Below are 25,787 nucleotides of genomic sequence, written 5' to 3' on the forward strand. Positions count from 1 at the left end.
TTCCCTGGGTCTACCTAATGCACAAAAACAAAAATATTCACAAATGTGACTATAAGAGCTAGGTCGCCATCCAGTGGCCAAGACAGAACATCACAACGCATTTATTAGAAAAGCCATATGGAAGAAAGAAACGCACAAAATATAACCCCATTCTGGAAGAAATTAGACTTTCAAGGAAGAAATATTCCAACTATGTGAATATCTTTTTACAGGCGTGTGTTAGCATGAGGAAAGCGTTGGGGGAAATACGCGTTTATTGCTTGCAGAAGCTTTTACTGTAAGTCAGGGTAACCGAGGCGCTCCAGGAGTGCACGGTGACCACGCCCCCAGCTTCACAATTGGTTCTTTCTGGTCCTAGCCACGCCCCAGAGTCAGCCACACCCACAGTGCCATTCCCGCTTCGGACACGCCCTAAAGGGGAGGATCCAGCCCGTGGGCCCACTCGCCCCGTCCCAGCTCTCCTCAGCGATTGGAGGAGCTGGATAGCACCGCCCACCCCTGAGGCTCCACCAATCCCAAACTCAAGACCCACCTCCTCTTCCGCTCCCGGCAGCCCGGGGACCGGAAGGGGAAGCGCGGAGAAGGGAAAACGTGGGTGTACCCTTATCTGTTTGAACACCTATTTTTAGTTCTTTTGGTTGTATACCTAGGAGCGGGATTACCGGGTCAGACGGTCATCCGTGTGACTTTTCGAGGAACCGCCAAATGTTTCCACAGAGGCTGCACCATTTTCCATTCCCACCAGCGCTGCGCAAGAGTTCAGTTTCTCCACATCCTCACCAGTGTGTTACTCATGCCTTTTTATTTTCTGTATTCTGATGTTTTGACATTTTGGGGCCTCAGTGACCCTGGAGAGAAGGCACCTCTCAGGGTGGCCAGGTCTTTGAGACAGTAAACAACTTACCCAGAACCTTGCTTGTCAGATGCAAACCAGTCAACGCAGAGGCCACCTTCTACTTCCTCCTGGCCACTCTCTCTCTGCTCCGATTACCCCAGGGCCCGGTGCCAGACTCCTCGGGGCAGCCCTGTTTCACAGCCCCGTGGAGTTAGGCCAGCCAGCCTGAGACCTGCCTCCCCTGCCTCACCCGTTGCGTCCTACAGAAACCGTGGTGCGGGCGCTCGCCCCCACTCCCTCTTCATCCTTCTGCCTCCTGGCCACCTGCTGCTGCCCAGTGTGGCCCTGTGTGGTGGCTGGGCGTGCCCCCTCTGAGGAGCTGTAACAAAGGATCTTCTCGGGTGGCACTCGCCTTCTGCTCTGTTGGCCTCACTATACCTGAGTAACAGTAAAACCTACATTTCAGAACAGCCAAGACTTGTTATTTTCCATTTTTATTTTAGCTTTTACACTTAGATCTAATGATCCGTCTCAAAATATTTTTTGTTCATAGAAGTTGGGATGAGTTACTTTCTACACAGATTTCCAGGTGTTCCAGAATCATTTTTACCCAGAATTACCTTAGTGCCTTTTGGGAAAATTAATTGACCATATGTGTGGGGTCTGTTTCTGGAGTTGTAGGACCCTTTCCGTTGGCCTGCTTGTCCTCATGCCAGTAAACACTTTGCTGGGGCCACCACAAAACACAGTTTGGGTGGTGTAAAAAGAAATTTGTGCCCTCTCAGCCCCGGCGGCTGGGAGTCTGGGCCTGGTGGCAGCAGGCCTCACTCCTGGATTGCAGACGCCATGTCCTCCCTGTGTCCTCATGTGGGTTTCCCTCTGCATGTCTGTGTCTCGAGCACTTTTCATAAGGACACTAGTCAGATTGGACTGGGACCCGCCCCAGTGACCTCATGTTACCTTAATGACCTCAGTAGAGATCCCTGTTTCTGATACAGCCACGTTCTGAGGTGCTGGAGACCAGGACTCCAACGTACGAATTTGGGGGGTGCAGAGCTCATCCTGCAAACACTATACTTCACATGAAAATTCACAACTTTGAAAGAAGTCAGTTTTACTCTATAATTCCTTAAAATATTAGAAGATGCAACGCCAGGTTTGAGTTGGATCTGAGGGCAACAGGTTCTAAAGAACATTTTGGGGGTAACGAAAGGAAATGTAGATATAGGCCAGGTATAAAGAAACATAACAAAACACAGATGTGCACACCCCAGAAAAGGCTTTTCAGTGTAATCCCGGTCATCTTCACTTTTTAAAATTGCAAATGAGGCAGAATTAAACCAAACACTGAACCACAAAATTCAGAGTGGTGATTTTGTCTAGGGGCTGGAGGGCTCTGAGTTGGGGTGGGGCATCCCCAGGGGGATAGCAGCTGCCCCAGTCCGTGAAAGTGGGTGCTCAGTCTACAGTGCATATGTATTATATCTTAAACGGAACAATTTTTTACTTAAGTTATTAAAACTAAGCGCAAAACATTTAGTGCACTCTTCTGAGTACAACGTACTTTGCAACGGAAGTTAAAACAATTTTTAAGCTTGAAAAAATGGACAATTTTCAAATATTTATTTTACCATGTTATGTGACCACCTCCTGGTTTTGATTTCAGTCTAAGTTTGGAGGGGTTTCTCAATGCTCTTGTACCGGATCCCTTGATATTTACCTTTTTTTATAGATGTGAAAGCAAATTAAATCAAGAATAAGAGCCTTAATTCCTTGTAGAAAGTAAGGAGAGAGATTTTTACCTCCTTTTTCTGAGAATGTTTTCTTTTGAGAACTTGTAGAGTGTCTTTCTCTGTCTTTGGAAATGTGTATAAACCTTTAAAAAGCCCAATAAGGCTCTTTCCAGCTTTACCACCCAATAGTCTGTCCGGGGGGGCCCCGAGAGCCTTCTCTTTGAAATGCAACTGTCAAGGTAGATAGTGCCTTTTCTTGCAGTTTCTCTGGGAGGGTGGGAGCCTACCCCCTGCTAGTGCTTCTCTGCAGGTTACAAAACAATCTCCTGTCTTAAAGATAGGACACGTTTTTTCTTTTGATGAAGTCAGTTAACTAACACAGATGGTCACCTAACTATCAGGAGCACTGATGACGAGCTAAGCTATGTGTGACCAATATTCTGATTTGTCACTTGAGGACTGGTCATGGTGCACCTGCTTGGTTACATAAGGGGCCAAGGGTTCTTTCTGTCTCGTTGGTTTTATATTTTGGTATTTTGTTGTCCTCTTTGCGGCATCTCAGGTTGCTTTTACTGCTCATTATGTTGTGGTTTAGTGCTGATTCAATAATAAACCTTTTTCTTTTTCTCCTCTGTCTTTGTGAGAGGCTTATTGGGCTGCCAGCTTTTGTTTTCAGTTATATTCCCCCCAAATACAGGAATATTTGAGTAGCAAAAGATTAGAAATAAGCTTAGTGTCTACGTAGAGAGAACTGGTTATTAAATCTGTACCGTCTTACACTCCTTTATAAAGATGAAGGAAGTCACAGATGGAGATGAAAGAGCTGTGGAATTTATTTTTAACTAAATCCAAAAAGCAAATGGTATTGCAATGTGTGTACCATATACTTTTTTGTAAGAAAGTTAAGAAACCAAAACATTTAGGTGAAACTGCTGCTTCCTGCATAAACACTGAGCGGTCGCTGGGGCCGGGAAGCGGGGGAGCCTGGGGCGAGCGGGCACAGCCTGTCGCATTTCCAATTTCAGGCTGACCTTTTGGAATGCAGCATTCTACATTAATACACACACACAAAAACCCATATTTTAAAAGTGTCTAAATCAAAAGTAATTTTTTATTGGAAATCTTTTCTACATAAAAAAACCATTCTTACATTTGTTCGCCTAAACACTGTCATTTTTATGAAAATAATTAAAACCCTTTTGCAGACCTTAGAAAATGCTTTTTAAAATCATTATGTTCATAAGTAAAGTGATTATGATATCAGTTTATACTTTTACTCCAGCCACAGCTGGAGGGCACTTTTGAAAAGAGCAGGCATAGGAAATGCTCCAGGTGTTTGGCCCAATTTAATCAGCGTGCATATGAATTCTCAGGTCCAACACAGATTTATTTTTTTAAAGCTTTTTCTTAAATCGGTTAAAAATGGGAATTCATTTGCCTCGGGGCTATCAAAGCCTTTTGTATTTCAAAATTCTGTAGACACACACAGTAACTGGTTTAAAAGACATTTCTTTGAAGTGTAAAATACACACCCGAGAGTGTTAACATCACACCTGTCCTGTGCTGAGACGGAATCCTGCGTGCAGGCTTGGGACGCGGGGTCCCATTTCCCACGGGGGCAAGGAACCCTGGGCGGTGGGCTGCTGACCTCAAGCCCCCGACTTGGAGCTAGGGCAAGAGGGCGGGCCTCCTGTGTCAAAGGTCACACGTCAAACGCGAGCCCGTCCTCGAGATGACGTCATCGTGAGGGTCTTTGTTCCTAAACACAAGGCACGGATCAATGGCGACTTCGACGCCGGCGACTCCTGACTCCTGTGTCGCCGGAACCTCCTGTCCTGCCCAGGCTCGGGACGAGGGGCGCTCCACAGAGAAACTGAGTCAGGGCCTCGTGGTCCAGGAGGAGGACGCTAGGGGAGCGGCGCTGCTGGGAGCTGACGCCGGCTCACCCCGCGGGACAGGCCTCGGGCACTATCCAATCAGGGTCATCGGGAGGGTGAGACCTGGCAGCATTGTCCAATAAGGGCTCGGAGAAGGGTTCAAGGACTGTCCAATCAGGGCGCGGGGAGCCCGAGCACCGCCCAATCAGGGCCGGGGGCGGGCGCGCTCGCCGCGTGGACGTCGTCTTCCCTGCTCCGGTCGCGGGGCGGAGGGAGTTGGTCCAGGAGCCGGGGACGCGGCCGGAACATGGTGAGTGCGCGGGGTCGGGGATGGAGGCGAGACCGGGAGGGGCTGCTTCGGACTGGCTCATCGGCTGCAAGCGGCCGCGGGCCCTCGTCCCGCGCATCCTCCCCACCCCCGGGTCCCTCCCCCAGCCTCCTTCCTCTGCAGCCGAGTGGGGACCCGGCGCCCTGTCGCGTCCCTGTGTGGGGGTCCCGGGGTCGCGATCTGAGTGTCTGTCCTCGGCGTTTTGGGTCTCCTCGTGCCCATCATCCCCCAGGTCCAGATCCCAGTCCTGGGCCAGGCAGGGGCGGAGGGAGGACAGGGCGACCGTAGGCACTGGCAGTCAGGGGCACCTGGAGGGTGTGGGGGCGGCCAGGTGGGGAAACCGCCCAGGACCCGACACGTAAAAGCAGATCCGGACTCCGTTAAGGAGAGACTTTACTCCTGTTAGGAAAGCAAAACTCAACTGAGTAGATTGAAACGTCTAATTGGTTTTATTTCGCGATTCGTGGATGGGGTGCATCTCACCCGGCAGACAGGAAGGCGCTCCGAGCAAGAAGGGACGGAAGGGAGTGGGACTGGGAAGTCACACCAAGAGCTGACTGTGGCAAGGTCACTTTCCTTTAGGGGAAGGTGGGGTCTGTCATGCTGGCGACCTCACTAATGACCCGGTCATTCCTGATCGACAGATTTTAGATTCCATTCCTGGGATGGGCTGAAACCAGTGAAATTAAATCTAAGTTCGGTGACCTGGGGTTTAACATGAGTGACCCTGTTTGGGGCCCGTTGTCTTGTTTTTAACATTCTAAGACTATAGCAACCCGGGACGAGGCTCACGTCTCAGCAGAGGGCTTTTCTGTGGCAGGAAGGTGAGCAGACGGGGATGTGACAGGGACAGTCCCCCTGTCAACACACTCTCTACTCAGGTCAGCGCAGCCTTGTTTGCATCTCAGCGCTTGTTCAAAGTGTGTGCGTGGGGGGCACGTGTGGGCCCGTGGGGAGGACAGGAGCCGGGGTCAAGTTTGAAGAAGAATGGGCAATTTTCAAGCCTTGGTCCAGGCCTGTGGGAAATATAACACCAGCCTTCCGGAAAGGGGCACATTCATTCAAAAGAAGAACTTCAAGGGGTGCGGGAGGGACCATGCGCTGGGGAGAGCATATGACCTGCAAGCACCTCAGGAGTCGGGAAAAAAAAGAGTTTTGCTTTCATAGAGAGGAATGAACAAAAGTAGGAAGTGCCAGGTGTGGGATGGCGGGTCCCAGTCAGCCTGTCCTCAAGAGGGCTGTCTGGGGGCTCAGGCTGAGCACAGGCCAAGGTCAAGGGTCTGGGGCTGCGAGAGAAGCCGAACCACGTCCGTGCAACACGCCCCGGCTCTGCGTGGTCAGTGGTGACGAGCAGTTGAGCCGTTCGGTGTGGGGCACAGACCGGTGGCCGGTGCTCTGTGTCCGGCACTGCCCATGGTGTTTCCAGGAGCACGCGACCCAAGGAGGATTCAGATTGGTCATCTAACCCTGTCGGCAGTGTCGGTGTCCACTCAGCGCCGGGAGCTTCCCTTATCCCAGCCTCAGGTTTCAGCAGATGCGAAGTGACCGCTCTTTCTGCCTCGCTTCCTCTCCTCGGGGAGGGTGGTAGGGATCCCAGGTCTCTGCCTGCCCTGGTCATTCCTGTTTTCATAGTGCTGAACCAGAGATGCTGCTGGGGACAAGTGACGCCATACAGAAAGTTTCCTCTCTCCGGTACAAATGCAGGGAAAATGGCCACAGTTCCACACCTTCATGCCAGGTGGGTGGAGGCGTGGGTTAAAATATTTGTAAGATTCACGGAGGCTCTTCCTTTCAGGCTGTGGAGTCTCCGGCACTGTGGGGTCCTGTCCTGCTGTCTGCTAACGGCCGGCGTCCAAGATTAATGCGACCTGTGAGGCCGGCGTGTGTTTAATTCTGATTATTCGATTTAGAATTTGTTATCATGAGGATAATAGGGAACCAATGTTTGCTGAAAAGAATAACCATTTTCCTGTTTTTAAACCATAAGAGCACGCCAGCATCCCCTCCTTCCCACTTCCTCCTTGAACGCAGGTGGCAGCAGTGGTCCTGCGGGGTCTCATTCGCATATGAGGATGGGGTCTTTGTCACATTTCAGTGACGCCCGGCGCGTGAAGCAGAAGCATCTCCTGGTTGGTGACAAGCTGCACCTAAAGCTGGTCCTGGGTAGGGGGTAAGGAAGGTTCAATGGGGTCTTGCTGGGCGCCTGTCCTGCACGTGGCCTCCAGCCCCCAGAACCACCCAGAAGGGGCTGCTGGTGCTGAGAGAAGCCGCAGAAGCCGGGATGGGCAGATCCACCTGCAGCGGGCCGGGGCTGCTTCCACAGGGTTGGTAGCGTTTAGTGTGTTTGTAGAAACTGAGTGAGTCTGTGAAGGTCAGACTTAGCTCCTTGGGTTCAAGTGCTGTTGGAAGGGTTTATGGATTTCAGGGTTTCTGTGGGTCAGAACTCATGCTCCTGTGTTTGCTCCTTGGGGAGCCTGAGGTGCTCAGCGTGTGAAGGACATCTGGATACTTGAAAACACTCTGAAAAGAAACAGGACTTGAAATGCGGTTTTATGTGAAACAATTTATAAGATTCCAGTTATCAGTTTACCAAAAACACACTGCAGAGGATACGTGGGAGTTGACTGAACTCACCATCTCCGACAGTACAGAAGCGACACAGGACAGCCGCTCTCGCTCCCCTCCTGGTCTGTGCAGCAGGGGCCAGGTCTTAAACAGAAACCAGTGCTTCCCCTCAGTGTGGTGGGCAGACTGGTTTGGTATCCTCCTGTTCTGCGTGCCAAGCCCTTGTTGGGCCCAACCTAGAGGAAAGGATGACACATGTCTGTTTGCCAAAGAGTAGCAGTTCACGTCTGGACAATCGAATAAAATGACAAGGAGGATTATGTGTGAATCTCTGATAGCGATATTTGAATTTGTCTGAACCATTTCATGAGTCAGTAATTAAGAGAGACAAGGTGCAGACTCGATTCAAGATGAGACGTCCATTGACATGTATCATTACGGGGATAATCGTCCACTCAGTATTTTGTTCAGTTGAGATAAGGGTTTGTAAAGGAGGTCATTTGCCTGTAAAAAAATGTTTTATTTACTAGAATAAGATCTTACAAATGAACACATTCTTTCTCATATTTGTCCATTTTCAAAGCTCAAAGTCTTCATAGAAGAAAGTAAGGAGTGACATATTGCCCTTTTATTCAGGCAGGTTTGTGGAAATAATTTAACACGCCCGCACTCCTTCACAACCTTGACAGGGCACAACATATTTTACGTAAGAAATGTACCAGAAATTTTGTTTATAAAAAGCCCGCTACATACCAAGAAAGTGTCACAAATTCCATCTTTGGGTCCTTGTTGGCGCGCTCATCGCGTCCTTGACGGCGACCAAGGCAGGTGTGGGCCCCGGGCACCTGGGGAGGAGACTGACCGGTTTCTTTCAAAACGTCGCTGCACATGGAGCCGAAGTTGATTTTTGAACGTTGTGCTGTGATCAGCACCCTTGCCGTGATCAGTGGCAGGTTTACTCATTGCGGGGTTTGGGGCCTTCTGAATGCCAGGTCTTACTGGGTGGCACTAGGGAAGCTCAGTCGTTTCCCTTGTAAACGTTTTCCCACGTTCCAGTTTTGCGCGGCGGCGCTGGCCCGGCCTTGGCCGTTGTGGGCCGCGTACGCGCCGGTCCGCACCTGCTCGCTCCCGCCGGCAGAGGGCGCAGTTGCGGCGTTTCGCCGGCCTGGGTTTCATGCAGCCGCCGTTTCCTTCTGACTGTGCGTGTCCCCGCCTCGCCTCGTCTTTTTGTTGTATTGTCCTGAGTGAAGAGTGACATGAGGCAGGCGCGTCCTCACCACCTGTGGATTGTGTTTTTTTTTTTTCTGTTAATAGAATAAAATATCTTCATTGAACAATCAATATTGAATCCATCTCTTTTTTCTGGAATAAAATGAATGTGGTTGTGACTCATTATGTTTTGTTTTTTGTTTTTCTTTAAATATACATTTATGTGCTGGATTTCCATTTAAAATACCCTTTTGCCGTTGTATTTATGAATTTTTTTTCTTTGAATATTTTGGAATTGTTCCTTTCTGGTCTTGGTAATAGTCTGCGATTTTTTTTCTATAATTAGAATCCACTGAGTTTTGAGTATTTGTTATCTGGCCAAGGAACCGTTTGAGACTTGCGTTTAGAGTGTGCGGGTATTTGATCGACCGCTTTTGCATCTGTAGTGACCGTGGACATTCTCAGATCTGCTCACTTGCGTCTTCTCAGCTAAGTGTACTGATGTCTATACATTTATCCGATTACAGCCAATCTGAAATACCTCTCCCACACGTGATTTGTAATACCTCTTCAATGTGCTTAATTTCTGTATCATCTGAATATTCGTTCCTTTTACACACTTTTATTTGTCCAACTCATATTGTTTTTTAATATAATTCTTGAATTCTGGGCAGTTTTTCATTTGGGAGGCCCTGCAGACTTGATAGATTCTTCAGGCGCCAGGCTCTGATCTTACGCAGCAGGTGTGCCAGGCCCCGGCCCCAGCCTGTGTCTTTCCACAGCGTCCACCTCACCCAGGGAGGGGTGGGGTCTCTGCCTCTGTCAGATATGAGGGGACTAGACCAGGCTCCTTGACGCTGTGACTCCCAAGGCGAGAGTTGTTCTGATGAAGCTGCTGCCTAGACTTCTCCGAGTTCATGACATCCCGACATTCTGGTTCCAGGTCTTCGTGCTGACAGGGAAACCTTTGAGCAAGCCATCTATCCAATTCTGTGTTATCTGAACGATGCTTTCATTTTTCCATTTTTACCTTATCCCAGGATCTGCTCTCTCAGTAAAAATCTTTCCAATTATGTGTAGGGAAGTCTGTATCTGTTGTCACACTTTGCTTCCAGGTTCCATGCACTTACCATCACTGAGCGTATGGCATTCGGTTTGCTTGCTGTGGGCTCAGTCACCTCTATCCGGCCTCCTCTCTTCCTACCGCCTTCTGTTTTCCCAGCATTATTATCCTTTCCAAAGAGCCCAGCCTTCTCATGATGTGCCAGAAGCAGGACAGCTTTAGTCGTGTCATTTTCGTCCCCCAGCGACGTTCCAGACTTCATTTGCTCTATGGCCCACTATCGTGTCTTCCCGGCAGCGCAGGGTCTCCGCGTGCTCCGCTCCAGCGCTTTCTTTCAAGTGAGTCGACAGTTTCCTGCAGCTGTCTCCACCGTCCACATCTGTACAGAGCAACCGGGAGCCTGCGGGCCGGGCGGGCTCAGCCTTGGTCTCCAGTGCCATGTCTTTGGTCTCAGTGATCTCCTCTAATTCTTACACTGCTGCCCTCCCGAGTCTCAGCCCTCTCTTGATTCCTTAGCCGCAGGCCCTGAAGTGACGAGTGAACCAGAACGGCACAGCCCGTGACAATGTCGCGTCCTCGCCGCCTGTGCCAGCATTCCCTTCGTAGTCCTGCTTTTTGTCTTTTTGATGTTCAAATGCAGTCCTGCTTGTCTCGTTTCTATTTCAATGTCTTTTGGACCCAGAAGTGATGTTGGTTTTTGTTTTTTGTTTTCTGTGCAACTTGCCATAATAGTAGATGGGAAAAAAAATTGATTCCTACCTTCCATTATATTTCTAGTATGTGATCATGATTTAACACTTGTACTGTTGAAATTTCTTTTCTTGTCCACTGCTGCAGATACCCAAATCGTTTGACTCGATATTTACCCTCCCCTTCAGTTTTCGTAACTGAAAAACGTGTCTTCCACATTTGTTGCTAGAAGTTAGTAGCCACTGAAATATTTTGGAAGAGGACAGTCACATGTGATCATGGTCATAATTTGGTCTCTGCTCATTGCCCTTGATTTTGGCTGGACATTGGACAGGATGCATTGAGTTAAAAAGAGAGACCTTGTGGCACGAAGAGGAAAGCTGGTGTCCAGAAGGTTCTACTGAATTGTGTCGTGAGCTTGGATGAGGTGAGAAGTTGTATCCCATTGTCCTTCCGGTTACGGTTCTGAGGTAAAGATCACGAGAAGAGGACGTTGCATGAGGTTTGGAAGGCAGAGCTGACGAAGCCGTGATTCAGTTCTTCTGTACCGTCAGGAGACGCTGATGCAGAGGAACCTGGTGAGCTTGGCTTACAGCACGGTCTTCCGAGTCCTGGCCCTTTCCTTCTGGGACAGCCCCAACCAAACCCATGGCTGCCGTGAATTCCCGCTCGGGCAGCACGTCGCACCGACTTTCCGAGGAGCCCCCGTCATGTACCCTCTGTGGTTCTCAGGCTCCCACGTGTTCTCATATTTTCCTGTAGCTCTTTTGTGCCCATCAGGCCACTTCTTGAGGCCATCACTCTGAGACGTCTTCCGGCATGTTCTGTCTTCCTCCTGTTTTTGCTAATAACATGATTTTTACAGGAAGCATCTCGTTCCTCTAATAGTAGATCTGTTTGCCGCCCGCACCCTGCCCCTTTTAACACCGCAGTCACAAGTGCAGGACACTCACTCCCTGGTTATGTTGTTGAGAGGCTGCGCTGACCCAGGGTTTCTCTTTTCCGGATACTTCCAGGATTGAAATAAGCGTTTGTGAACATATTTGACAAGTTCTGGTTTTTCGTTGTTGTTACAGCCAAATTCTCTCTAAATTATAAACCTAGTATGTCCAATTACTTTCCATTTTTGTATGTGATTCAAAACTATGCATTTTTGATACAGTTTTCTACATTGTTTCTTATGAAGTTATTACCTCGGTTTTCAAATCAGTTGTATACTAATAACGGTTACTATGTTTTATGTTTCATTAAGAGGATATGTTCAAGTGTCTCATTCTGAAGGATTAACTTATTCTTGTAATTTTGTTAATTATTTTACCTAAGGTTGACATTACCAATTTCGATAACTCGCCAGAATAGCACATTAAAAAAAACTATCTCAGATTATTTCAATAAATCAGAAAAAAACATTTTATGCCGTTCAACATTTATCCATGACAAATTTCTTAGGAGTTTAGGAATAGATGAGAACTCTCACGACTTTTGGAAGGGCCTCGTCGAAAGAAATGTTTATAAAAGAACGCATATGTGAGTGGTCAGTTTGTTCGAGAAAATTATATACAGACGAGTACCACCGTCACTCCGGGCCCCTTCAGCAGTAGAATAGATATCCTAGCCAGTGCCATGAGAAATGGGTAGAAATTTTATAAAGGAAGAAAAAAGTAACATTTTTTTTTTCAGAGCTGAAATAATTGCGTTATAGAACCTGAAACTACATATGGGTAACCATAGGCAGAGATTAGTAACAGTTTTTTAGGATTATCACTTAGTAGTTATTATGTGAAGTGGAAACTTTATCATCTCAAACTTCATGTCCTTTCACATTAAAAAATTATCTAGGGGGCACATGGTGTATCAGGGGCTCCATCCCAGTTCCAGGACTTAAAAGAGGCTCTGCTGGGAATCCCGGCCCCCGCCAGCAGGCTGTCCTGGGTAACACGAAAGGGAAGGAAACACAGGGAGAAATGCTCATGAACTCACATTTGGCAGCCTATCAGAGACGACGCCAAAAGCACAAGCAATGCGAGAGAAAACATATAAGTTGGACTTCATCGAAATTGAAGGCTCAGGGGAGGGGCAGTTACAACCACAGAACTTTCAGGGAAGCACAGGGTTATTCCTGCAGTGGCCTGGGGGTGTCCTAGTGTGGAGGCGCTTCCACATCCCGAGACTCGTCCCATAAGCCCTAGCTCCTCCGTAGACCCTCTCAACTGATTATGTTCCTTTAAAGTCCTAGTCAGTCTTTATAAAATACGACCTTTTGCATTTCAATTCACAGGGACTAAAATCCTGAGCTGACAAATTTCCCTTGCAGGATAAAACGCACACCTGAGAATTCGAATATCCCACACTGTGGCTGTGCTGACACATGTTGGCTGAGGCCACAAGGTCCCACGTCCAGTAGGGGCAAAGGACTGGGGGCCACAGGTTGCTGATCTCAAGCCCCAATGTGAAGATGGGAGTCGGGCGGGTCCTCATGGTGTCAAAAGTCGTCATACGTGAAAACCCATCCGGACCTTGCCTTGCAGGTGATCAGGTCAATGAATGTCTTTTTAAGAGAGAAGAGGAGGAATCTGAACAAAATGCAAAGGAAAGGGATTGCAGAATTGACCCACTCAGCCTGATAAAGTCTAGTCCTGACTGGCCCCCGCCCCCACTTCGGGACTCCCCAGCCAACATGTTTTCCCATAGCTACTCCCCCACCTCAAGGACTCTCCAGCTCACATCTGGTGATTCATGGCTTGCCAAACAAGTAAAGTTCTTCCTCATCACTGTACCTGTGTAGAAATAACAAGACTGTATAAAACTGCCTGTTAGGTTACAGTTGGGGCTTAGCCTGTGGATAGGAATCCACCGAGCAGGTGCCAGCATCAATAAGTGCTGCTTCCTGCTGACAGCCTCAGTGTCCTGCCTCTCTATAACAGTGCCGATGAAGCCAAGGTCGCAGGTTCTATAAGGCAAATGACCTGTAAGACCAGCGGTCTGGAAATTCCTCCCCCCTTGCAGCTCCCCATCCAAAGCTCCCCCTCCCCATCCTGCGTCATGAAGCACACGTGGAACCTCAAAGGATACTCGCACCCCTTGCGCGGGGGCCGCAGAGGTACATAAACTAATAAATCTAACCAAAGAGCGCTCTGCGCATGGGTGCTGTTAGGCCCCATGCACTCCACTGGCCAATAAATTCTTCCTCCAACAAAGCTGTCTGAGGGGCCAACTTTCTCAGTCTGGTGTCGCTTCCTGCAACATTTGTTCTCAAAGGGCGCAGATCCACGGTGACCTTGCCACCACGCCGCCGCGACCCAGAGATCACCAGCCCCTCCCCCCCACAGGAACACTCTACCCACAAACTTGAGGCAGGCCTGCCCGGTACGGAAGGACAAGGTGGTGCCCCTGAGCTGCGACCTACACCACGCGGAACCCGCCTGCCAGGATCGGGCGCAGCTCGGCGGGCGACGTCCCGCGACAGGGGTGCATCTTTGCAGAACTCGCCAGGTAGGGAGGGGCTGAGGACCACTGTCCCACCACCCGGGTTTTGGCACACGACCCCCGCACCCGCCCATCACTCAGGCTAGCTCTGTCCAATGAGGAAAGACGGAGGCGGGGCCTGAGGGAAACGGGGTCTTAGGGGGCGGGGCCGAGGACCCGCCCAGTCAGGGGACCGGATGAAGGTCTCAAAAGCAGGGCAAGCCCGGCCGGGTGGTGTGACAGGATTCTGTCCAATCAGAACCCTCGGACGGGAGCGCCTGGAAGTTCGTCCAATCATGTGGCGGGTTCCCGAAGCGCTGTGCAATCGGAGTGCGGGAGACCAGAGCATCGCGCACTCACGGGCGGAGGCGGCCCCGCGCACCTGCGGGGAGCGGCCCGCGGCGACCTGTCACTGTCGCTCGCCTAGCGCGGCTGCGGAGCCGTGAGGAGGACGCCGGGAGGGCCCGGGGCGCGGTCGCGCGATGGTGAGTGCGGGGCAGGAGGGGTGGAAGGGGCGGGGGGGGCACACGTGGGGGAGCGGGGGGGGGGGGACGGGCCCGGAGGAGCTGGTTCGAACCCGCCGGAAGCCCCTGGAAGCGGCCCCGGCCCCCTGCGCCCTGCGCGGTCCCACCCGCGTCTTCGCCCTCGGCCGCGGGGTGGGGGCCCGGCGTCCTGTCCCTGCCCGGCGTCGGGGTCCCGGAGGCCCGACCCGTGTCCTTGGCCGAGCGGGGACAGCAGGGGACGAGACGACCACCACGGCAGGCGTCAGGGGCTTCAGGCGGGGTGGACGCCAGGTGAGGGGACTCGCCCTGGACCTGACAGACAAGATCAAAGTCAGGACTTGCTTAAAGAGACCTGAACCCGAGGATGGGAGCAGCAGGGGCGGTGCTGGGGTCGGAGAGAGGCGCGCGCGTCCCGGATCAGACAAGCGGCCCGAGAGTGTGCGTGTGGGGGCGAGCAGCAGGCGCGGTGGCGGGACCGTCCCCGCGTGCTCAGCGCCCTCTGCTCAGATCGGCGCGGCCTCGTCTGCGTGTCGGCGCCCGTGCAGAGGGGCGGGGGCCACGCGCGGGCCTGTGGGGAGGACAGGAGCGGGGTAAAGTTTGGACAAGAAACGGGTGATTGTCAAGCCTTGGTCCAGCCTACGGAATATGAAAAATCCAGGCTGTAAGTAGAGATGTTCATCGGGGTGGGGGAGGGGACCGTGCCCTGGGGGCAGGGGCTGTGCAGTGGGGACAGCTCTGTGACCGTCTGATCTGCAAGCATCTCCAGAGTTGGGTTTTTTGAGTTTTACTTTTGTAGAGAGGTGTGAACAAAAGGAGGAAGGACCAGGTGTGGCCGGGATGGCAGGTCCCAGGGCCAGCCTGTCCTTAGGAGGGCTGTCTGGGGGCTCAGGCTGAGCGCAGACCAAGGTCAGGGTTGTGAGTCTGGGAGAGATGCTCAACCTTGTCTGAGCAACACGCATTTGCTCTGCTTGGACGAACGACTCGGCTAATCATTTAGGATTCAGAATGAGGGTGTGGGCTGTCTGCCTCTGGCCTCGTCGTAGGTAACATGGGGGCTATCGGAGAGTCTTATCTCAGTCGGATGATGAAGGGGGTGTCCCTGCAGCGGCAAACGGGTGGGGGCAGGTTCCGCTCACCTCCGTCAAGGACTCCGGGAGCACAGGGCTCAGCAGGATTCAGCATTGTCGCGTGACTGCTGAGAGCAGCGTCGTGTGTCCAGTTCAGCACTGGGAGCTTTCCATCATTCCGGGCTCAGCTTTCGGCAGCTGTAACGTGGGGACAGTCCTTTTTGCCTCATCGCTTCTCCTCACTGACAGTTGTGTGTTTCTCAGGTCTTGGTTCTAGTGAATTGCGACCCCGTGACGGTTTGACATCGTCCACAGAGTTGGTGGTGTTTAGAGTGATTTGTGTAAACGGAGTGAATCTGTGAAGGTCAGACTTAGGGAGTGACTCTTTCGCTTTTACTCGGAGAGAAATCGATGAATTTGAGAGTTATCTGGGGTCAGAAAGAAACTGATTCCAGCTGAGTGTTTCCTCCTTGGTGAGCACCGAGGTCCTGGAGGAGAGGGTCCCTCCCTGAGGAGGGAGCGGGCTGTGTGGGGGATCCAGGTTTTGTCCTCTAAGGTTTAGGGTCCCTTCATTCCTTCCCTGATAGGGGTCACCTTGGCTACCAGTGAGCAGGGAATTCTCGGCTCCCACACTCATGGGCTGTGACCTCTGACTCGGCGTCCCCTGTGCGCTGTGGGAGGCCGGCTGAGGACGTGAGCTGCGCACACCAGTCGCTCTGCTCTTCTGTGTCCTGGAGAGGATAGAAATTTCTATTAAGGCAACTTTGGGATCCCCATTTTCACCTTGCGTTGAAAGGAAACTTGGAAATTCCCATAAACTTTAATCTCCTCTAGAAATAAAGCACAGTGCTTCCAGGTCCATCTTTGGGTCCTTGGCTCTCATCGCATCCTTGACAGTCGGCGACCACGGCAGGTGCGGGCCCTGGGCAGCTGGGGAGGAGACTGACCGGTTTCTTTCAAAACGTTGCTGCACATGGAGCCGAAGTTGATTTTTGAATGTTGTGCTGTGATCAGTTGCAGGTTTAATCATTGCGGGGTTTGGGGCCTTCTGAATGCCAAGTCTTATCGGGTGGCACTAAGGAAGCTCAGTTATTTCCATCGTAAACGTTTTCCCACTTTCTAGTGTTGCGCGGCGGCGCTGGCTGGGCCTTGGCTGGCGTGGGCTTCGTCCGCGCGGGTCTGCACCTGCTCGTTCCCGCCCGCAGAGGGCGCAGTTGCACGTTTCGCTGGCCTGGGTTTCATGTAAACGCCGTTTCCTTCTGATTGTGCGTGTCCCGGCCTCATCATTTTGTTGTATTGTCCTGAGTGAAGAGTGACGTGAGACAGGCGCGTCCTCACCACCTGTGGATTGTGTTTTTTTTCCCCTTGAATAGAATAAAATGTCTTCACTAAACAATATTTAATCTATCTCTTTTTTCTGGAATGGAATGAATGTGGTTGTGACTTATTATGGTTTTTTTAAAAATATATACATTTATGTGTTGAATTTCCATTTAAAAAAGCCTTTTGCCATTGCGTTTATGAATTTTTTTTCTTTGAATATTTTGGAATTGTTCCTTTCTGGTCTTGGTAATAGTCTGCGATTTTTTTTCTATAATTAGAATCCACTGACTTTTGAGTATTTGTTACCTGGCCAAAGAACTGTTTGAGACGTGTGTTTAGAGTGTGCAGGTATTTGATCGACCGTTTTGCGTCTTAGTGACCGTGGACATTCTCAGATCTGTTCACTTGCGTCTTCAGCTAAGTGTACTGATGTCTATACATTTATCCGATTACAGCCAATCTAAAATATCTCTTCCTCCAGCAGTTGGTAATATCTCCTCAATGTACTCAATGTGTGAATCATCTGAAATTTTTTCCTTTTTCACACTTTCTTTTATTCACTCATATTCGTTTGCATTTAAATAAAGATGCCATTAGTTTAAGAAGGATGTAATTTTAGTTTGTCTGCAAATTTTAAGGACCTCTTTAATTGAGATATAATTTACATATCATAAAGTTTACCTATTTAAAGTATCAAATTTAGTGGTAACTCTTATGTTTACAGAATTGCGTAAGCATGCCCATATTGTAATTTTGAAATGTTTTTATCACCCCAAAAGGAAACTTGCGTCTGCTGGCAGTCACCCTGCATCTACCCCACCTCCACATGCCTGGGTCCTGGCAGTTTGTTCATCTACTTCCTTTTTCTGTAGATTTACTATTGTCTGTACGTCAAACGCAAATGATTTCATGCTCTGCACGGGCGTCAAGTTTGCGCCGTCGATTGCTGCTGCTTTTCTCTTATTGACACGTGCTGTTCCCCGTGACTATCTCATTTGGATGATCAAATTCAGTTAATGGACTTCTGAGTCATTTTTGTGATTCGGATATTATGATTTATGCTGCTGTGAGTGTGTTTATACAACCATGTGCCGCTTAAGGATGGACGCATTTTAGATAGGCACCCTTAGGCGCTGTCATCTAGGCGATCCATGCCTAGATGGCATTGCCTAGTGCGGCCCTAGGCCGCGTCGAGCTTACTGCTCGCCGGCTTCAGCTTGCACAGCGGGTTACTGTTCCAAACAACGTGAGATTCAGGCGAGCGCAAGAGAAGATGCTGTAGTCAAGAGGCAGGTAAACGCGAGATGTAGGAGGTTGCTGCTGGCATAGCACAGAGTCCTGTTTTACACCTCGCTTTTTTTTTTTTTATTAGTAGAGAAAGTCTAAAATAATGATAAAAAGCGTAGTGCAGTTGTTCGATGAAATGATGCTCATTACTTAGCATGGCCCGTGCCATCTTATGGAGCCAGCGGGCGCCAGTGCACATTGGGAGGGTGGGCCCCCGCCACCCGAAAGAAACGATCCTGTATAGACGGGTGGGCTCATTAAGTTGTTTACTGCTTCGGGTTGCACAGCTCTGTAACAAGCACATGCCACATGGCCACAAGCCACCTGTGTTGGCACGTGCCCCTTCGCTGCAGAGATGCCATCTCGCTGCAAGGAAGACTTCTTTCTGTAAGCTCCCCTGGGAACTCCTCTTTTACTGCTGGGGTCGTCAGCCTCTTTCTTTGGCCTTTTGGCACCTTGGGAAAATTTCCCCACAATAGTAAATACATAAAGCGGTGACATAGTTATTTGTCATCATCGAGTGGCATGTACATTATTGTCTGTGCAACACTTCGATCTGACTGGCGGCACGGTAGGCTCGTTTATACCGGCATCGCCACGAGCACGTGGGTAACGAGTCATGCTACGATGCTACGATGGCCGCGATAGGACTTTTCAGCTCTGTTATCATCCCATGGGACTCCTTTCGTACATGCGGTCCGTCCTCGACTGAAGTGTCATTCGGCACATGGCTAGTAGTTTTATGTAGATGTTTGTTTTCGCCTTTCCCGGGTGCGTGGCTATGTAGGAGTGGAATTGCTGTGTTATACGGTTCCATGCTCATGGGTTCAGGACCCGCCATGCTGTCTTCCGACGTGGCTCCTCCACTTTCCCTCCCCTCGGCCGCGTGTGAGGGCCCCGCCTTCCTCACTCCCGGGCCAGTGCCGGTCTGTCCGTCTCCACAGCCGTCCCCGTGGCGAGGACAGGTATCGGCCGTAGTTTTGATTGGCATTTTCCTGATGACTAAGGTCCAGCATCTTTCATGTGCTCGCTGGCCGTTTGTATTTCATCTTTGGAGAAATGTCTACTCACATTCGGTGCCCATTACTTAATTATATTATGTGTCTTTATCTCGTTGCCTTTTTTTTTTTATCGTTGCCACATGACATCGTCTATATATTTAGAGCACAAGTCTGGTATCTAGTGTGTGATGCACAAACCCCGCTTGCAGCCCCGGTTGAAGTAGCATTGCATTTTCTGTAGCTGATGTAGTCGAGACTTTTCTTTTTGAGATTTGGAGAACACGTTCTTTTAATACCTCAAAAATTTCCCCGTGTTTGCTCTGTATTTCATTGGTGTAATGCCACATTGTTCTACAATGTAAATTAGGTGGTTTTTGTTTCTGTTAAAGTAACCTTTGACGCCATTGCCATTAGATCCTTCGGTGATTCTTCTTCGTGGGCCATTTTCCCTAATCACAGGCTCTTGGTTGTTTGTATGAGAGACCCTGTTGCCTTGATAGATTCTTCCAGAATCAGGCACTTCTCTCCCAGCAGGTGTGCCAGACCTTGGGTTCCGCTCTACGTCCGTTCCCGTAGCATCCACCTCACCCCGGGAGGTGTCGAGTCTCTGTCTTTTTTGGATATGAGGGGACTAGACCAGGCTCCTTGATGCTGGTGACTCCCAAGGCGAGAGCTGTTCAGATGAGGCTGCCCCGACATCTCAATGTTCGCGACATTTTGACATTCTGGTTCCAGCTCTTGGAGCTGACAAGGGAGTAAGTTTGAGCAAGTCCAGTCTCTATTACCGTGTTATCTGAATGATGGTTTTATTTTTTTAGCCTTTACCTTTTTTCAAAATGGGCTATATCATAGTAAAACTTATTCTTTTTAATTATATGTTGATAATTTATGTCAGTTGTCATCACGCTTTGCTTTAAGGTTCCAAGCACTCACTTCTATTGATCATACTGCATTTGCTTGTTCATTTTCATTTTACACAAGAGTATAAGCTCCAGGAGTTGTATAAATCGAGCCTCCCCCTCCCTCCCGTACACACTGGCAAAGTGGTGTCTTGTTGAAACAGACTATGTGGGATGTTTCAGGACATAGTGGTCTTTACGGATGTGGCTGTGAACTTCACCCGGGAAGAGTGGGCTTTGCTGGATCATTCTCAGAGGAGGCTCTACCAAGATGTGATGCTGGAGACCTGCCAGAACCTGGCTTCCGTGGGTAAGGACGGCTTCTTCCCAACAATCGATTGTTCTAATTGGGGCAAGAAAATGAAAATATGTTGGAAAAAAGACATTGTTCCAGTGTTCATGGAGCCTGCTTATCTATAGTCACATGGCTTTTCCACGAAAACAAAGTTTCATGTATTAACGGAAGTATTTATTCATTTTTATCAAAAGTCTGATGCTCCCCAATTTTGTAGGTGTCAGTCGGTTTGTCTCCAGTTCGCTGTGGGGCAGTCAGAACAACCTCGTGATTGTCACTCTGAAGCAGTTACACTGGGGTTGACACCTATTTGGCATTGCGAACTTGCTGCAGTTAATTCCACGCTTACCTAGTGTCACTGGCCTGAAGATCAGAGTGTCGGCCCATCTCGTGCAATGTTTGTTGCTCTCCATCCTCCTCCATGATGAGATTTTGTGCGGAGCAGGGCAAGAGCCACACATCATCTGAGGTCCCAGTGGCAGCTGGGCCATGAGGAGAGACTTCCTCTAGGTCCTCTGTGTCCGTGAATGCCAGGAGAGAAACAACCCTTGGGAACAGCAGGCTCTAGATAAGGGAATGACATTTGTACATGTTCATTAGAAACACTACTTAATGTGTGTGTGAGAAGGGTGACATTTGTCACTTCCTTGGTTCCCTGTTGAACTTCTCATCCATCCTAAAGCACTTGGACAGACTTTCTGTAGCTCTTATACAGGGAGCACTTGAACACGTGCATTTTGCCTGTTTCATTTCTACTTTGACTTTCTGATAACATTTATTTAAACATCAGTCTCCATCTCTTAAACTATTTCTTAGTGAACAGACTGCCATTTTGACTGATTTTTCATATTTTTGCCAAAGTCTCAAAGAGCTGAGGTTCTCTTAGAGTTTTTCTTGAGGTTCTCTAAGAGTTTGGCTCAGATGTTCAGTCCATCTTTTTTGTCTACATTTTGGAATCAGTATGTGATAAAAAAAAAAAAATCCACATATGATCTATTTGCTTTCCTCTATCCCACCATCTTGATCCCAAGAAACTAAATGTGGTACCAATTGTTACAGATTGTTTCAGGCACAAAACCAGTGGATCATGTTCTCAGAGGAAAATTTCATTGAAGGAAATATCCAGTGAAGAGAAAATTGTAAGATTCACAGGAAAAGATTTCTGGTCTGTGTTTGAAGAACCCTGGACGTTAAATAACGTTGCAGATCAGCAGCAAATGCAGGAGAGGCCTCGGAGGTGAGCAGCATCTCCACGGGGCAGGGGGACCTCGGCAGTGCGATACACTAACTTGAAATTTAAGAAAAAATGTAAACCTAGCTCATCAATAGTGCACTGAGGGAACGTTTATAAGACAACGTTTTCATAACTGTGGTGTAGATATTGAGTGTCTGAAACAGAATTCAGTTGGAAACAGTGGTCAGAAACACCCAGACGTAAGAGACAGTGAGTCGTGGCTGTGCGTGAGCTCGGGCAGAGCACGAGGTCGTTCCACGATGTAGCGTTGTAAACAGCCGGGAACATGCACGTGCATTGAAAATGGCAAACTTGTAGTCCAAGTGCTCGTTAGCACTGTCAATAATCATTAATAAGGACGTCACTTATGGACATTAGTCCCTAACAGTGTGCTTCCCGTTTGAACAGCCGTCGTTTCGTGCAGAGACCCTGTGACTGTACCGGAGGTCGTCAGTGTGGAGACATCCTGACTCAGATCCCAGTTCTGCCCGCGCCTGGGAGACGTCCGGATGCAGGTGAACCCTCCGGATGCAGCACACGTGGGAACTCCTGCCCAGATCGGTCCTTCCTGAAGAATCCGCCCAGCTCCGCCACGGGACCCGGACCCCATTCCTGTGAGGAGTGTGGAGAAGCTGGCAGGCGTGTCCCGTGCCTCAGCCCTTCCAGGGACACGGACCTCGTGGAGAAACCCTGTGGGCGTCAGGATGCAGGGCACGCATCCAAGCGAAACGGGAAGCGTCTCAGACATAAGAACTCTCTTGAATGTGAGAAATGTGGAAAAGCTTTCACTTGCTCCTCATCATTTCGGGGACATGTGAGAGGTCACTGTGGGCAGAAAATCCACGTGTGCAAGTATTGTGGGAAAGCCTTTATGTATTACTTTTACCTTACAGGGCACGTGAGAACCCACACCGGAGAGAGAGCCTATGAGTGTAAGGCGTGCGGGAAGGCTTTCGCCAGCCCCAAGTACTTCAGGAGACACGTGAGGACACACAGTGGCCTGAAACCCTATGTGTGTAAGGAGTGCGGCAAAGCTTACAGGTATCTCACCAACTTGCAAGAACATGCCAGAACGCATAGCGGCGAGAGACCCTATGCATGTCAGCACTGTGGGAAAGCCTTCAGCCGTCACTCCTCTCTTCGAGGACATGTTCGAACACACAGCGGGGTGAAGCCCTATGAATGCCAGCAATGCGGGAAAGCTTTCAGGTATCCCGCCAACCTGCAGGTACACGTGAGGACCCACACTGGGGAGAGACCCTGCGAATGTCCGCACTGCGGGAAAGCCTTCAGGTACGCCGCATCCTTGCGGGTGCACGTGAGGACTCACACTGGGGAGCGACCCTATGAATGTCAGCAGTGTGGGAAAGCCTTCATTAGTCACTCTTACCTTCAGAAACATGTGCGAACACACAGCGTGGAGAAATCCTATGAATGTAAGGATTGTGGGAAAGCTTTCAGGCAGCTTCAACATTTTCAAGGTCACATGAGAATGCACAGCGGAGTGAAGCCCTATGAATGTAAGGAGTGTGGGAAAGCCTACAGTTTTCTTTCATCCCTTCGAATACATGCGAGGACGCACAGCGGGGAGAGACCCTTTGAATGTCAGCACTGTGGGAAAGCCTTCAGTCGTCTCTGCTCCCTTCGAGGACATATGAGATCTCACAGCGGGGCGAAACCCTACGAATGTAAGGAATGTGGGAAAACCTTCAGGTATCCTGACAACCTGAGAGTGCATGTGAGGACCCACACTGGGGAGAAACCCGATGAATGTCAGCACTGTGGGAAAGCCTTCAGGTATCCCACATCTCTGCGAAAACACGTGAGAACGCACAGTGAGAAGACTACCTATGAATGTCAGCAATGCGGGAAGGCCTTCAAGTATCTTGAGTCCCTGCAAGCACATATGAGGACACATGATGGACAGAATCTCTGAGCACAGGGACTGTGAGACATCTTCATTCTCCCTTAGTACCTTGTTACGAATGTGAGCAAACACACTGGAGAGAAGCTGTATGGATGAAAAGAATTGGAAAACTCTTTGGATGTAGCAGTTCACTTATTTTGTATTTAAAAACCCAGAGCAGGAGTGAAATCTCTTAATTATTATAAGTATGGTTTACCTTTGTAAATAGCTCATTCTTAAAAGCGATTTTCAGTTTTTAATTTTGGTTCATGTTTTTCATATGAAAACTTGAGATGATACATATTTCTCTATGTCTCTTTATCTATACTACATATATATTACCTTTGACTTTTAGTAGTTGTACAATTGTATAAAACGTGCCTCATTTCCATTAAAATGTGTTTTGGATCCAGGGATAATAAGTGACTTTTTCATGTGAAACTTGATATAACTTTAGATGAAAGAAAATTTTATTCTTACATTCCATTATGTTCCTACTGCATGATCATGATATGAGACCTTTATTGAATCTCTGTTCTTGCCTACTGCTGCAAATACTGGAATTTTGTGACCTGATAGGGACCCTCTCTGTCAGTCTTTATTCTTGAAAGATGTGTCTTTCACATTTGTTAGTGAATTCCACATCTGCATTCTTCATAGATGTTAATAATTATGGCCAGATCCTCTCATATCATGTTCATAATTTGACTTCTGCTCAATGTCCTTTATTTTGGTTGTATATAAGCACAATGCAGAGAGTAATGAAGAAAGACTTTGTTATGTGATCATGAAAGCTGATGTCCAGAAAGTTCTACTGAATTGTGTTGTCAGCTTGAGTGACAACTGTATCCCATTGTCCTTCTGGTTATGGTTCTGAGGCAAAGGTCACAAGAAGAGGAAGTTGCATGAGGTTTGAAAGGCAGAGCTGAAGAAGCCATGATTCAGTTCTCTGTACCGTCAGGAGACAACGATGCATGGGAACCTAGTGGGCCTGATTTACAGCACAGTCTTCTGAGTCCTTTCTCTGACCGTCTTCGACAGCCTCAACCAAACTCATGGTTGCTGTTAGTTTCTTTATAGGCAGCATGTTGTACAGACTACTCCCGGGCCTCCCCCATCATGGGCTTTCTTTGGCTTTCAAGTTTACACAAATCCTTGCATTTTCCTGTAGCTCTCTGATGTCCATCAGGCCACATTTTCCAGCTCTCTCACCCAGCGATCTCTCAATCCGTCACCCCCTTCATCCCCTAAGTCTCTCTTAATTACATGATTTTCCTAAGAAGCATCTCGTTTCTCTGTTGGCAGATATTTTCTTGCCTCTGGCCAACACATTTAGTGCTGAGCGAAATGTAGGAAACTTACTTCCCAGATTACTTTGTTTAGAAGCTGCACCGACCATTTATTTCTTATTTCCAGATACTTCCATTGTTGAAAAAAGCCTTTGTGAATATATTTGGCACTTTGTGGAAGTTTTCTCTTAGAGCTGAATGCTCTCTAATAGATAAACCCGGTCTATTTAATTATGTTCAATTTTTAGATGTGATTACCAAGTATTTCTTTCATTTTAAAATGTGTTTCAAACAACGTGTACTTTTTTCAAGTGGACTTTTTTCCATCATTTCTTAAGGAGCTATTCAGATTTTTCAAAAATGCTAAATACTGACACATAACTATGTTTTATATTTCGTTAATTGAGAGGATATGTTGATCCATTCTAAGGAATAACTTATAATTGTGAAAATAGTAATAAATAAATATACCTTTTAAAATTATTTCCTGGTATGTTTTGCCTTAACTGTCATCTTTTAAAATAAACATGACTTATTTATCATAATGCTGCATCCTGACTGTCGCTATGTCAGGGGTCGCCAGCCAGACCCCGGGAGTCGCGCTCCTGCAGGTCAGCAGTGGGAGGGAGCTGACGTACATCTTCCCTCGTTGTCCGTGGGCAGCTGGGACAGGCGGTCTTCTAGGTGAGGCGGGCTCTCCGGCGTGGTGGGAATGAGGTGGGAGATACAGCTTTAGTTAGGTAGAAGGGCCTTGAGTAAACTCTGCTAATTTCTGGAAATGCTGTCTTCAAATGTTTGTTTTCAAACATCTCTTAGAGTTTTTTTTTTTTTTTAATGGAAAGCTGATACCAGAACAGAACCATCTCTGTCCTGTTCCTTGTTTTTAGTAATCTTGCTGATATCCACAGGGCGTTTGTTCCCCCGGTGGGTGGGAATTGACTGATAATGCTCCTGCCCAGTGATGGTCCCTTGTGTTGTTTCACTGGTGAAGAAATGGGCAGTGCTGTTCTCTTTCATTGACTGGCTTACAGTCCTGTTGCTTTGCCCCCAGGGGACAAAGCTTGGTTTCTCTGTCAGGTGGCCTTCATAGATGCTTCTCTGGCCGTGTGCATGGTGCAGGTGTATTTTCTATAGACCTGAGCCAGAACCATGCCGTTGAAGTGGGTCTTTTTTTTTCATTGTTAATACAAAACATTTATTTTGCATTTTATACAGAAC

At 48.7% G+C, this 25,787-nt stretch overlaps 1 protein-coding gene across 6 annotated transcripts; it reads left to right on the plus strand.

The window, feature by feature from the left end:
• Window positions 1–4,768: 4,768 nt before the first annotated feature.
• LOC107520091 (zinc finger protein 77) lies at window positions 4,769–25,052 on the plus strand. 6 transcript variants are annotated; one of them, XM_036234146.1, is made up of 5 exons: window positions 4,769–6,511; window positions 13,630–13,792; window positions 14,025–14,250; window positions 21,783–22,138; window positions 22,268–25,052. In XM_036234146.1, exons 1-5 carry the CDS (start codon window positions 6,419–6,421, stop codon window positions 23,308–23,310), a joined length of 1,881 nt encoding a protein of 626 aa, XP_036090039.1. In that variant the 5' UTR covers window positions 4,769–6,418; the 3' UTR covers window positions 23,311–25,052. The 6 variants fall into 6 exon arrangements, with proteins under 6 accessions (XP_036090039.1, XP_016018951.2, XP_036090040.1 ...); XM_036234147.1 differs by lacking the exons at window positions 4,769–6,511; window positions 13,630–13,792 and adding exons at window positions 19,481–19,612; window positions 20,029–20,155; window positions 21,200–21,377 and having other exon boundaries at window positions 14,134–14,250; window positions 21,783–25,052; XM_016163465.2 differs by lacking the exons at window positions 4,769–6,511; window positions 13,630–13,792 and adding exons at window positions 20,029–20,155; window positions 21,200–21,377 and having other exon boundaries at window positions 13,997–14,250; window positions 21,783–25,052.
• Window positions 25,053–25,787: the final 735 nt, after the last annotated feature.

The sequence above is a fragment of the Rousettus aegyptiacus genome, unplaced genomic scaffold (assembly GCF_014176215.1).
Source record: "Rousettus aegyptiacus isolate mRouAeg1 unplaced genomic scaffold, mRouAeg1.p scaffold_m13_p_16, whole genome shotgun sequence".
NCBI classification, from domain to species: Eukaryota; Metazoa; Chordata; class Mammalia; order Chiroptera; family Pteropodidae; genus Rousettus; species Rousettus aegyptiacus.